At 46.0% G+C, this 14,061-nt stretch overlaps 1 protein-coding gene across 1 annotated transcript in view; it reads right to left on the minus strand.

Moving 5' to 3' along the window:
• Nucleotides 1-14,061, minus strand: part of LOC149343598 (uncharacterized) — a 62,423-nt gene that overhangs the window by 16,105 nt on the left and 32,257 nt on the right. The window contains exons 4-9 of the mRNA XM_089547028.1: nucleotides 12,874-13,213; nucleotides 9,430-9,489; nucleotides 3,600-3,643; nucleotides 3,325-3,407; nucleotides 1,495-1,653; nucleotides 137-199 (exon numbers count right to left, since the gene is read on the minus strand). Coding sequence (XP_089403154.1) covers nucleotides 137-199; nucleotides 1,495-1,653; nucleotides 3,325-3,407; nucleotides 3,600-3,643; nucleotides 9,430-9,489; nucleotides 12,874-13,213 — 749 coding nt within the window. The remainder of the gene's footprint in view (nucleotides 1-136; nucleotides 200-1,494; nucleotides 1,654-3,324; nucleotides 3,408-3,599; nucleotides 3,644-9,429; nucleotides 9,490-12,873; nucleotides 13,214-14,061) is intronic.

Below are 14,061 nucleotides of genomic sequence, written 5' to 3' on the forward strand. Positions count from 1 at the left end.
GGGCTGAGATGGGTTGGGAATACTGGGAGAAATGCCAGACGGATGAATTTAATCCATGGCTGTAAAAATTAGTGACCAAGAGGTAATCGAACTAGATCTGCACCTGGCTGTGACAAAAAAGAACAACGTATCGAACCTTTGGACTTCGATGAAGTTGGGCGTGCTGTATCGCATTCCATGCCTCAAGGTGCTCAGCTTGCTGAAAAGCAAAGAATAGTGGGCCCCATGCAGTGCATTTAAGTACCTGACCGCACAACCGGTAAGTTCGCAGCTGTTCGACACCGAAAACTCAATTCTGCTCGTGGACAGCAGAGCACGCAAGTATCTGCGTATCTGCACCTGACGATATCTGTACGAGCCCGCTCACAATCCGTACAGAGTTCGCGATATGATCTCTCGTCTTGTAAAACACGCAAAAGAACTACATGCTGCGCTTCCCCAGCGTTTCATGGTTGAGGTGTGAACACCCGTTTGGCCTTGCAAAAAGGTAGTTAGCAGCATCGGACACACTGCCATACCGGCAAATTCTACACACTGTAATTTAATTAAAAAAAAATACATTTAGGAAGTCGAGCTAGCTTCCTCTAGTTTTACACTTTCCTAAATATTTTGAGTATTATGAACTGGGAGGGAATTGGCAGGCTGTAGAGTGATATAAATTTGCGAAAATCAGAAATCCAGCTCAGGCATTTGCTGCAAGTTTAACAACCTGCGGATGAAGAACTCAGCACTCGGATTTTACAGAAATGCATGCGGTCGTTACGTTGATCAAACAGACATTTCTTTGTGTGTGACTTTTATAGGTTTCTACCCTGAGTCCTGAAAGATACGTTGCTGCGATCTGTGCAGGAGGATGGTAGAGAAACAGGATAATATGTCAGCGAAAACAGAAAAAAAAGACCATCCGTCCAAAACAGCTAACCAACCAGATTTATTTGTTTTTTTTTAGGACACACTATTTTATTGATAAATAAAGGCATTTAACACCAAAAATGAGCTCAATTTGGAACGTCAATCAGTCGAGATCGTCAAATTCGAATGCGTTACTTGCACCGAGAGTAGTATATTTCATTTTCGCGCTTGGGATGACGTGTTTTGACATCACAGGCAAGGAAATACTATCATTTATTATTTTTAACCTTCGACCAGTAGTGTGCTGTCCCAAGCTTTCGCAACCTAAGAGGTCGCTTAGGACTGCGCGTGTGAAGTGACTCTCAGAGTGACCTACAGCCCACTAGCGGAGGCTATAGTTCAAGTTCTACCCCATATCAACTGAATACGCAGTGCTAAAGGTTAAAAAAGGTTCTCACTCGGCTGCGAGCTCGACGCAAAAATACTGCCCACCACAAATACGCCATTCCTTAACAAAGGAGGCTTCGACCTTATATTGCAAGCCATACTGAGCGAGACTGTATTTGACTACGCACAGCGTAGAGCTTAGTCGGCTCAAGGCTACTATACTGCGACGGTTATCGAGTGGTGGCCGTAACTCACACGTAGCACTCGATGGCGGCGGTGACGACCTCGACGCGCTGCTCCGAGAAGTTCCCCAGCACGGGCATCACCTTGAACACGGTGCGTTTGAGCAGAGAGGACACCAGGAACACCTCGCTGTGGCGCCCGTGGGCGAGCCACCTGGAGCGGCTTCGCTCCCTGCAGAGACCCCCCCCCCATGTTGCATAGCGCTTCCGTCTATGCCCTCTTCTAATACGTCAACATCTGCCGTGCCACTCGAATTGTTAGCCCTCAGCAAATGAACGGGAAAGTAGTGATAGTTTCGAGAACATTTCTGAAATCGAGTTGGGCAATCTGTTCCCTAGAACCCCTGACAGTTACAGTGTTTGCACAACACGCTCTGTTTCTCTCGTATACAATGTACGCTTCCCTTGTCATGCTTAATTCTCTTTTATCAACGCGAAAGCGTTAAGGTCCTCGTGTTGCAGAAAAGCCGATGTCAGCTCGTTGGTGTTCTTGGCGCTGTCGCCATTGTAACATAACCTCCGAATAAAAAAAACCTTGTGGAGACACGGGGAATCGAACCCAGGTCTTTCAAAATTCGAGGCGAGCACGTGGTCAACACGCTACTTGCTTCGAACCGAATAAAAGAGGACCTAGTGAATTCGTTGTGGTCTTTGACTTCGTGAAGTGACTGTGTACTGATGCGTACACCAGTAATAGCCTGGCAGCGATGCTACACGCTGTCGCATTCCACTCTTAAAGGCAAAGTTTAAGCGCCCTCCAATTTTATTTGTTTCTCTTTCTAGTTGAACACAAAAGCATGCCCGAAAATTTTTCGAGCCAAAAGGCGCAGTTAGTATAGGCCCATTGTACAGATTATCCCAGCAACAACATAAAGATACAATTCTGTTACATATTGATCGCTTAACTAAGCAATTGATCAAAATTAAGCAGACGGCATTTAGGGGGTCTTTAAACGCAAATCACGATTACTGTATTCCATACTTTCTCCGCGTAATATTGAATAAGGCGCTGTCCTTAGGTGTTTCGGGCTGCAGGGAATATAAACTTTTGCTGGGATATCCAGGGCCTTTATCAAACTGTTTGTGCAGCTTAAAATAAATTGTATTTTATTTGATGTGAATATTGCTATCATTTCTAGAATTACTGTTAAGCAATACAAAACATTAATTGGTGGTGATTAATTATTCCCTATTATAATATTTACAACCATTTCGACTGACCTAATAAAATAACTAGTGAAATCAGTAACCTATTAAACTAACGGGTTCTGGACTGATACCTGTCCCGAGTACATTGTTATACGCACCGCCCTTTGTTATTACACGCAGTGTCCTTTCCTGCAAATAGAAAATTGGGGTAACGTAGGACCAGTATTCATTTGTCCACGAGTCATCGTTTTTTTATCTATGGATGCCATGGGCCGCAGAAGGGACCTCAATTCATCCGAACTTATCTGGTTAGGACAGCGTTTTGTTTCTCGCAAGTCAGAGCATTCTACTGTAAAGATTCGCAACCTGTCGTGGCTTAACCGAGGCTCTAATACATAGGTCTTCGATTCGACTCGGCGTTCTCTAGATCCGTCTACTAAATGTGCTGGTGCTTCGTGCATAGCCTGATCAGAACAGATTCATTATGCCTAAAATAAGACATTCACTACGGCGAGGGTGAACATGGCTTGCTCAGAGCTTATAACAATGCAAGATTTTTTCGCAGAGGTTCAAAGGCCATCCACCGCTGGAGTATCTTTAGCCAGTTGCGCCTGCGTAATTCACACGACGGTATAATTCGGTCACCATCGACGTGCCAGCCAGCATTTTTCACGACAGCTAAACAGCGACTCACGGGTTGGGCAAGATGTCGGCAAAAGTTATGGGCGCATCCTGGCTGCACATGTCCAGGAGACGGCTGGGAAACACAGTGATGGGCTGTGGAAAGGAGGGACAGTGTTAGGCAGTTGTCTGCAATTACAATTTGGTAGATGACGCATGCAAATTATGATAAAACGTTCTTTGTCACTTTTGAACACCAGGAAAGAAGAAAAATGCGTTAGCTTTTCATAGTACGGTATGCTCAGGTGTGGATGCCTGAATTTGATATTTAATCTTACGGACTCTTACCTTCTTAACGGATTCCCTGCCCCTCTGGAGTGCTTGCGCAGGCCCTGTAAACACACGAAGAAATATAGTTTTATGCGCTATGATGAGCTGAGAAAAAGAATGAAATATAATAGTGCCCCTGATGTTTACTGAAAGAAACATTAAGTCGGCCGACCCAAAAATACAAGAACATCGGCCCTCCGCGTCAAAGGCACAACGGGCTAGTTCTGCAACACTTACAATATTACTGTAGATTGCTCTTTTAAAATTTAAGTAGTGTACATTCATTAACATTGCGAAAGCGCCATATATCAAGAAGCCGGATAGTTCGGCGCAAGGATCTCGCTGTCAGATTAGAAAAAAGTTAGCTTTACAGAAAATGTAATACTAGTAATACTAGAATTGAAATCATGCGCCGGGATAGTTAAGCAGACAAATTTGGCAACACAGTAAATATTCATTTATCGCGGAAAAATTCCCCCATTAAAGGGCAAGTGCATATATGTTCTAGAAATCGACGAGCTTAAAGGCGTTGAATATGATAAACTTGCAGGTAAAGCATACGAAGTTTTTTTGGGTTACCATTTCAATTGGTGACGTAACAGTCGATTAAAACCCTACCCTGCTGAAAAAAAGTTTTATGATGCAATAACCTCATAGATCATTCATCATAGAATATCATACAATCTGTATGACATGTTAGGAGAAGGTAAGTGACGCCAACCAAGTAAAATACAGGAAAAACACGACGTTTCGGGACCGGCTCGGCCCCTTCTTCACGGTGTGACTACGGGCGAGCGCAGCTTGGCTTTTTAAGCCCCTGTGTGGAGGACCTGCGGGTCAATGGCCGCAGCCCATGGACGTAGGATGAGGGGAGATTCCCCAGGGAACGATTAACATTCTCTCGTGTTTGCTGTATGTGCCACGACTCGAGTAGAAGCCTCCTGCGTGGGTTAGCTTCCGTTTCCAATACAATGGTGCTGTCGAAGTCAATTGGGTGGTCACACCCTTCACAGTGTTCGGCCACGGCGCTGCGTTGACGATTCATGTGACGGACGTCCGCTTTGTGTTGGTTCATCCTTTCCGCGAAGTTCTTCGTTTCCCCTATGTACGACGCCGGGCAGACGGAACACGGAATTTTGTACACGACGCCCTGGGCGTCGTGTACAAAATTCCGTGTTCCGTCTGCCCGGCGTCGTACATAGGGGAAACGAAGAACTTCGCGGAAAGGATGAACCAACACAAAGCGGACGTCCGTCACATGAATCGTCAACGCAGCGCCGTGGCCGAACACTGTGAAGGGTGTGACCACCCAATTGACTTCGACAGCACCATTGTATTGGAAACGGAAGCTAACCCACGCAGGAGGCTTCTACTCGAGTCGTGGCACATACAGCAAACACGAGAGAATGTTAATCGTTCCCTGGGGAATCTCCCCTCATCCTACGTCCATGGGCTGCGGCCATTGACCCGCAGGTCCTCCACACAGGGGCTTAAAAAGCCAAGCTGCGCTCGCCCGTAGTCACACCGTGAAGAAGGGGCCGAGCCGGTCCCGAAACGTCGTGTTTTTCCTGTATTTTACTTGGTTGGCGTCACTTACCTTCTCCTAACATTAAATTTCCCAACCAGACAGACTTCTGTCGAATGTTTTCTTTTGAATCTGTATGACATATCATACAATCTATATGATATATCATACAATTCGTATGATATATCATACAGATTGTATGATATGTCATTCAGATTGTATGATAATCTATGATGAATGATCTATGAGGTTATTGCATCATAGAACTTTTTTTTCAGCAGGGTGACGCCTTATAAGTTTATCCGCACCGTACAACATTGACTTGGCGGCGCTTGACGTCATCGACGGCTCCGGTACATTTCCTAGGCATGAATGCCTGCTTTGAAGGGAAACAAATGGCTTCGGTTCAACCCGGCTGTATCTGTAAGACGAGCGAAAAGCTCTGCTACTCCTGGCAAGCAAAGTTAGACTTCTCTCCAGTCTCTGGTCTCGTTCTTCACCAGCCTCTGTATCGTACGCCACACGTTTTCGCTGTAACGCAGCTTCTCTCCGAGTTATATCAGCCGGATCATCCGACTTTGCTTGCCTTTGATTGCAAATAGTTTGCCGCAAGGGCCCGGCACGCGCTTAAGCCACGATGTTCCTTAGCGAGGCTTTGCCAGACAGCCACTTTTCATTCTGTCCTTCACTCTAAGTACTACGTGATTCGGCGAGCGGTGGCACAGTTGCTACTCAAGGCGAGGGAGCTAGCGGCGAGGAGCGAGCACAGCTGTGGTGCGGCGGCAAGTGAGGCAGGCGATCTGACTTCACAGCCACGCCTCCTCCCCTCCTCTTCTTTAAAGGTCATTGTCAAGCGGTTATGACCTTGAGCTTTGTATGCACAGAGTAGAGCTTTTCGCTCTCAAACCTACGATGGATGGATGGATGGATGGATAGATAGATAGGAGCGCCCCATTTGAAACGGGGTGGTGGCAATTGCCACCATGCTCAGCTTTTCTTTCTTTATTAGTTTTTTGTTTACTGTGTTGGCAATTCTCATTAAGAATCGCCAGCATCTTTACCTACGGTTTCCTATAATTCTAACCTTATGCCACATCTCTACTTTTCAGCCACCAATCCTCCAAGCGCCTTTTGCTAACTTCCACTGCAGATTTATTTACATGACCATTGTTATCTTTAAACCCTAGGGCCTCAGCAAGAGGAACTGCGCCTGCGTCGACATCCGGATGAATACCATCACATTTGATTATGAGGTGTTCAATTGTTCCCACAGATCTGCCACACACTGCTCATGTGTCATCTTTTTCGTTAAATTTCTTTTTGTAGCTGCGCGTTCTAAGACACCCTGACCTAGCTTCAAAAAGTAGGGCACTGCCTCTTGAGTTATCATAGAAAAGTTCTTTCCTGATCTGCCTTTTCCAGTCTCGATATAGTTCTACACTATGTTTCTTTTTCATTGAATTCATTCAATTTTTAACTTCCGCGTTTCTAACCTGTCGTTTAATGCTCTTTCTCCGTCTTCATGACCGGCATACTTACTGGTTAGTTTTCTAGTTCTTTTCCGCTACTGTGAGTCAACGCTCTTTCTGTATAAATATTTAAATACCTTAGCGGCCCACCTGTTATCGTCCAATTTCCTCAGGCGTTCTTCGTATAGTATTTTACTCTTAGCTTCCCGTGCTTCGAACGATGCCCAGCCCATATCCCCTTGTACTGCCTCGTTTGTGGTTTTTCCGTGGGCACCTAGTGCTAATCTTCCAACAGCTCTCTGATTTACGTCTAATCTCGACTGAACTTCTGCCCTTAAGCACAGAACCGCATTGCCGAAAGTAAGTCCCGGCACCAATATTCCTTTCCAAATACCTCTTAGTACTCCCTATTTGTTGTACCCCCATAATGCCCTATGTTTCACTATCCCGGTGTCTCTTCGTCCTTTTGCCCTAAGAGCCTTTTCGTGCTTTTCCGTGTATATCTGCCCTTCGTTCAGCCATATCCCGAGGTATTTGTATTCGGCCAATTTGGGTATTTCGTGGCCTTGTATTGTAAGCACCTAGTCAGTTGTATCGTTAAAAATCATCACACCTGATTTAGTTGCGCTAAAACTGAATCCTAGAGCGTCTCCTTCGTCTCCACAGCAATTAACCAAAGTTTGTAAATCTTCCTGGCTATCTGCTAACAGTACAATATCGTCCGCATACATTAAATCCGGGAGTCGCTGCTCAACTACATTTCCGCCTAATCTGTACGACATTAAATCCGGGAGTCGCTGCTCAACTACATTTCCGCCTAATCTGTACGAAAGATTATAACCTACATTACTTTCTTCTAGCCTTCTTTCCATATTTATCACGTGAAGCATGAACAGCAGCGGTGATAGAGGACAACCTTGCCTTAATCCTTTGTGCACCCGCACAGTTGTGGCACTTTTTTTTCCTTCCCACGTAATTTCAAGTTCATTATCTCGGTAGATTTCCTGTAGAAAATCAATTACCTCATGACCAATACTAAATCTTTAAATATGCTCCACAGGAGTTCTCTGTTCACGTTATCGTATGCACCGCTTATGTACAGAAAGGCTAAAAACAGAGGTCTGTTTTCCGCCTTAGCTATTTCTATGCATTGGGTAAGCACGAACAGGCTATCATCTAAACGCCTACCCCTTCTGAACCCATTCTGAAGTTCTCCGAGTATCCGATTACCTTCTACCCATGACTGCATTTTTAATTTCACCGCCTGCATTGCCAGCCTGTACATAACAGACGTTATCGTAATCGGACGGAAGGATTTGATGTTCATCTTATCTCCTTTCCCTCTATAAATCAAATTCATTCTACTCTGTCTCCAGCTGTGCGGAATTTGCTGATTTGTTATGACTGTCTCCAATGCTTTTATCAGCGCTTCCTTGCTTCTTGGGCCAAGTTCATTAATCAGCTTAATTGGAATTTTGTCTATCCCTGCGGATGTGGTTTTAAGACTATTCGCTTCCGCCTTTTGCCAGTTAAGACTAGTCAGTTCTAAGCTGTTCTCTATTGTGCTGTCTTGTGTTGCCGCCTCACTTGGGAAGATTACCCCATGGTCGTTGCTAAAAGACGCAGCTATAAATAACGTAATGTAGTTCACAGCATCGTCTGACTCTAAACATTTTCTCTCAGCATCTATAATCTGTTCCTGCGTTCTTTGATTTGTTTTTCCCAACCACCTTAATAGTTCCAGAATTTTCTTGGCCTCCCTTTATTTGCCTCGTGAACTTCAGCCAGCCATTTATCAGAGGACTGCTTCATTTTAGCCTGGACTAGGACCTGAACCTGCTGTTTCTTTTGTCGATAAGATTTCCATTTTTCGCCTATTTCCTCTTCAGCTAACTACGCCTTCTTTGCTTCTCTGTGTTCTCTTGAAGCCACCCGTCGTTGTTCGATGGCCTCCTTAATTTCCATATTCCACCAGCTTCGTGGCTTCCTCCTTCCTCTCCAGCGGTTTACTCCTTTCACTTGTTTCATTTTTGTAGCCATGAGCAGTTCTAACTCATTATAATCCCACTTTTCCATGGGGCGTTTCTCAATTACTTCTATTTCGGCTAATATTAGCGCTATTTGTTCATCGCTTAATTTTGCGTTGTCTTTTTGACTTCGCTGCATTTCTCTTGACTAGGGCTCCCAACTTTAGACTAATGCGTTTATGATCACTTCCTAGGCTGTACTTCCCCTCCTCGTCTATTACCATTATTGCGAGCTTGCTATAGATGCCCTGCGACATTAGACAGTAGTCAATGGTTGTTTGCCTTTTACGGGATTCCCACGTTATTTGTCCCTCACATTTAGTTTCTCTGTTGACAATAACTAGGTTGTGCCGCTCACACAAGTCTAGCATTAACTTCCCGTTACAATCTGTGTATTCGTCCAGATCCTCGATGTGGCCGTTAATGTCTCCAAGCAAAATCTACTCAGGGTAAAGCCCACCCAGGGTAAAGCCCGCCTAGCGCCGTTTAGCAGCATTCAACGAGGCACGGCAGGTCGTGGTTGACAGCAGCGGAAATTTGAAATCTTACCTTCCGCTACGTGACATTAAGCTTCTCCGCGCTGCTTTAGTGCTGTCAGCTGATGCCTAAAGCTTAAGCTTCGATTACGTCGCTATTTTATATGACATCGAAAAAAACTCCTGGCATACTTCACCTACAGTCTCTATAGAATTCAATCCTTCAATATCAAGGAATTCCTAACAAGCGGTGTGTTGCCCTTTGAGGCACGTGCACGAAAAAGTTAAACATGAAGCCACGCGCGTCATTATGTTTTGACTGTTGGTATGACCACAATGACAGTTCCGCACCGCGTATGCTGGAAGCGGTGATCGAGTAGGCCTTGCGACTGGTGCTCACGGGCCAGGCACCTGGACAGGTAGATCGACGCAAACTTAGGCAGCAGCCCGCGACATGTCAACTGCTCGGTAGGCACGTTCTTAAAAGCGCTGTCCTAGAATTTCAACACAATCATAGAGTGGGGCTCACTAAGGTTAAAATATCAGGGGTTGCAGCCCAACACATTAAAATAATCATGTGTAAATCATTGATAACACCGCATATTGAGTTTGCTTCCAGACTCATTGCGGGAAACTACACAGATCAAACTAATCTCTCCTTTCTGATCGCAGTGAGAAACCTGTGGCTCCCAGAGACCTGCATTAGAAAAGGGGAGCGGAGGAAAGTAAGGAAGGGGAGCAGGCAAAATCAAGCGGTGGATTAGTGTTTAATGCAGCAAAATTGCTAACTCTCTACTTTCCCAGAAAGCATGTCCAGTCGTTGGCTTACAACTCATACTCTGTGACCAACCCTCCGGTGTCACCTACTATGACCGGCAAGCCAGATGACAGGAAGGTGTTGAGGCTGCAGCAATTGTTTGAGCGGACAGGGTTGCTGCAAAGCCCCTATTCTTTTTTCCTAATACTTTGAGCGCTACTTAACAGGTGTAGTGTGATCGATTGTAACTGTGAACTCAAGTTAAAATGTGTCCTACGGATCGCAAACAAAACGATACCCTGCTGGCGTAGTGCTTCGGGAACAAAGGGCGAAACCTTCAGGGCCAGCGCCGCGTGTTTTAAACCCTTGCTTTAAACAATGGGTCAAAATTATTGCGATAATCATCTAAGTAGTGCGCGCCCAACTGAGAAAAAGCGCATTGTTTACTACTAGCTACTGGTTTTTAGCTAGCAGAGCAAGAAATAAAATCCTGGCTTTGCTACATCATTTAGCGACAGTGCATACAAGAAATTTTTAAAGAACAAAAATATCCTAACATCTGATTTAGTTACGTCAGGTAGTTTGCGACGCTGCTAGTGTGAAATTTCCTGGCAATATGGCAAGTCTCTGCATTGAACACCGGCAGCGTAGGGCTTAGTTAATGTAGTCATACCTTTCTCTCCCATTGCTGTCTAGATGTTTACATCTTATTTCCCTCCTTCACTCCCAACCTTCGTATCCTCCGCCTCAACCCAGTCCTGTATTCCGGTAGTTGCCATGCGGCCGCGCAGCATCATTCCTCTCTTTGCTATCCAGGGAGTGGCCTGCAGGGTTGACTCGTTGCCTCTTTTATGGTTCCTCGTTGCTGCTGGGGCAACGCTATCCGCCATCACCAGCTCCTCGCAATTGAAGCCAAAAACCAGCGAGCCATACCTGCGCCCTGCAGATGAATTGTTCCCCGAGCTCTTCTCCACTGCGCTTGTCGTCCAGTCTTTTGCCCTCTTTCTCTCTCTCGCAGAGTACACAGCTGAAGAATCGCAAGCTGCTATCCGCCGCATACTTGTACATAACCGCACCCTGTCTCCTTCACATCAACAGGAGGTCGAACGAGTGGTTTCCGCGCTGCATCCCTCCAGCGCATCCTTCTTTTGGGTCCCTGGGCAGCCAGGGTTTGATGAAAATTGCCTGTCATATCCACTTTCCCGCGACACTCTTCAACGGCCACCACTGATCCCTCCCAAGTCCTCGGAGGAGGGTGAGAGATTCTGCCTGCGCAGCACTTTCAGAGCGGTCTACCTCTAGCTCCGACTTGACAAGCGCCTTTACCCTTCCCGTCATCAATCACTCAAGGCGCTGAAGGTTCGCCTTCTTCGGCACATCTAAAGGAATGCACCTTTACCCTCTCCCGCATCATTCTCTACAGTGAATGATCTGAATCCTCCTGTCCAAACTGCCCCTCTACCTGTGCGAACCCATCTCAATGCCTCTTTTGCTGCCTGTCAGCTCACCAGTCGTGTTTCTATCCCGCCCTTCCCAATCAATAACCACTTGGCTCGATTGGCTTGGCGCTGAAAAGGAAGAATATCGTCGACTGGGCGCCAGGCAGTCAAAATGCTCGCCTCTGATTTTTCGCCTAATAAGTGGTTTCACAACTACCTTTCAGTATCTGGTCTGCAAAAACTGGTTAATGAGTCAAAGCATAAGAGAATTTACGCGCATAATTCCGGACCGCCAGGAGCTTCTCAAAATACCTCATTCCAGAGATGCAAGCCTTACACGGGATGCCATAGCGATGGGTGTCATAATGAGGCATTAAACGAGAGTTCTGTTCGTTTTTCGCTTTGTGAGTTTCATACAAAAAAATACCAGAGAGGGAAGGCATGAAAAAACAAATAAGCGACAAAACCATTGCTCTCGTGCCGACAGAGCCGTAGCCATGATTCCCCTGCACGAGTGGTCTGAGTCTGCGTTGGTCTCAGGTACTCCCCTACCCCAGTGTAGAAAATGACACATGTAACTAGTCTGCTGAGCGCTGAATAAACTGCATCCGATGTAACGTGTGCAATTGGAGAAGAACAACTAAATGAGTTTCGGCTATAGAACTGTTTTCACGCTCTTACCAAATTAAAACATTCTATGCTAAACACTCTGCTTTATTAGAAGGCATTCCGGAAATTTTAGTAATGTCAGGACATCAGGAACTCCGTGGGCAGAAATCTATATTTACTTCAAAGTTTTTGCATATTTGTATATAGTGAAAATGTGTCCCCACGAATAGACGACGCAAGCTCTATGGATTTTGTTTCCGCTTTGGCAAGTTTAACTTCACAAATCACAGACAAATGATGTTTAATATCTTCTTAAACATGAGCTTGCACCGTTTGCCCATACTCGCAACCAGGATATGCCTGTCCAGGCTAAAAACACATGTTCCTTGAATGATATACTGTAGGCACCGCCCTACATTAATATTCAACGTGAAACTCAATTATCAAAAATCCACACCTCTTTGTATTCCTCTTGCTTCCAATTGAAGACAGCCTCCGACAAAAACTACACCTTCCTCAATCGACAGCGTCTCAAACATGAATTTTTTTAAAACACCGGCATTGTTCAAGAAAACGCTCTTACCTTTATATTGTCTATACATATATACGTATATAAAAGACCGGACCCCGGCTGAAACCTCGACATTAAATGTGGCTTTGAGAAGTGCACATTTAATTCAGCCTTTCAACTCCGCCAGTCAGTGGAACTTATTTTCATGAATATACATACATATACAAATACACAACAAGCACACGCCTTTTTTATAATGTCAATAAGTATTGCTAGTATCCTAATGAATCAACCAATTTGCGACCAGGTATCTGCTAAATAACAATCTCGCCCACACGAAGGAAAGGCCCCGACTGTGTCTCTGCCAGCTCTTCAAGAATGTATAGCCCAAAAGCACCAGCAACGTTCAGCAGACGCGACACAAACATGTAATGCCCCAGAAGCCTTGGCAAAGCCTGACGTAAGCGTTTCGCACTTACTAGCTCGATGCGAGGAAGTGGCTTCCCTCGGTCCCACAGCCACGTCGGACAGGGTGGCGCTGGGCGAGCTGGGTGAGTGCTCTCCGGGAGTCCGCGGGCGCTTGTCTGCGCTGTATAGCTCGTCGCTGTCCCCGGGGCTGACCTCTCCTCCGGAGCGCCGGTCTCCATTGGGAAGCAGCGGCTGCCGATCGAGCAGCGGGTACGACTCCAAGAGGAGCCGCCGCGAGCTGCCGGTCGTGCGGCTTGAGCTCGAACTACCGTTGCCGCCGTACGTGGTCATCAGCATGTACAGCAGTACCATTCCGGTCAATAGGCAGGAACAGGTAATGAAGAATACCACCTGTGGTACCGGACGTGGTTCCAGGTGGAAATGCGGGAGGGAGAAGCAAAAGTTACTCATATACCGACCGAATGCCTCGCTTATGTTCCGGAATAGGTTTTTAAAAAAAACTACTAAGCTAGAGACCCGACGAGCAACTTTAAGCACGGTATGGTATGGTATTGTATGGTATGCTATGGTATGCTATAGTATGCTATGGTTATGGTATGGTATGGTATGGTATGGTATGGTATGGTATGGTATGGTATGGTATGGTATGGTATGGTATGGTATGGTATGGTATGGTATGGGGGTATAATTACCAGCTGGTACTGGGCCGCTAATCTAAAGCATCTGGCCCGGGCTGTTCCTGGCTGGTGCGCCGATAACGGCGAGGTCTCTAAGGGTCTGGAGCCATGTTAAAAGCAACTTCAAGCTACACCAAGACATCAGATGAAATCAGCTGGAAGAAAGAATTTCTCAACTGATTGTCGGTCGAGGTTTGAGGCGCGAGACTGCGTCCGCACCGTTTATGTGTCCTCGGTACGATATCTTGACGTACACAAGGAAGAGCACTTTAGAAAGAAATAAAAAATAAAAGTACGCTGCCCGCCCAGCATATGTCAAAAGTGAAACGAGACGCTTCGTTACCTGGTTCGCGTGCAGGAAACTGAGCACACCGCGGGTAAATGGAGAGTCGAACCACGCAGGTACGCCATCGTCGTCAATGGATGTAGCAGCTTCCATGGAGCCCCTGTCGCCATTCAGTTCTGCACTGCTGGATTCGGACGCCGTTCTTGAGGCCAGTGCAGCTGCTTGGCGGCTGGCGTTGCCACCGTCGTAGCTACCGCTGCTGGCGATGAGCTGCT

The sequence above is a fragment of the Amblyomma mixtum genome, chromosome 5 (assembly GCF_055824585.1).
Source record: "Amblyomma mixtum isolate Tamu chromosome 5, ASM5582458v1, whole genome shotgun sequence".
NCBI lineage: Eukaryota > Metazoa > Arthropoda > Arachnida > Ixodida > Ixodidae > Amblyomma > Amblyomma mixtum.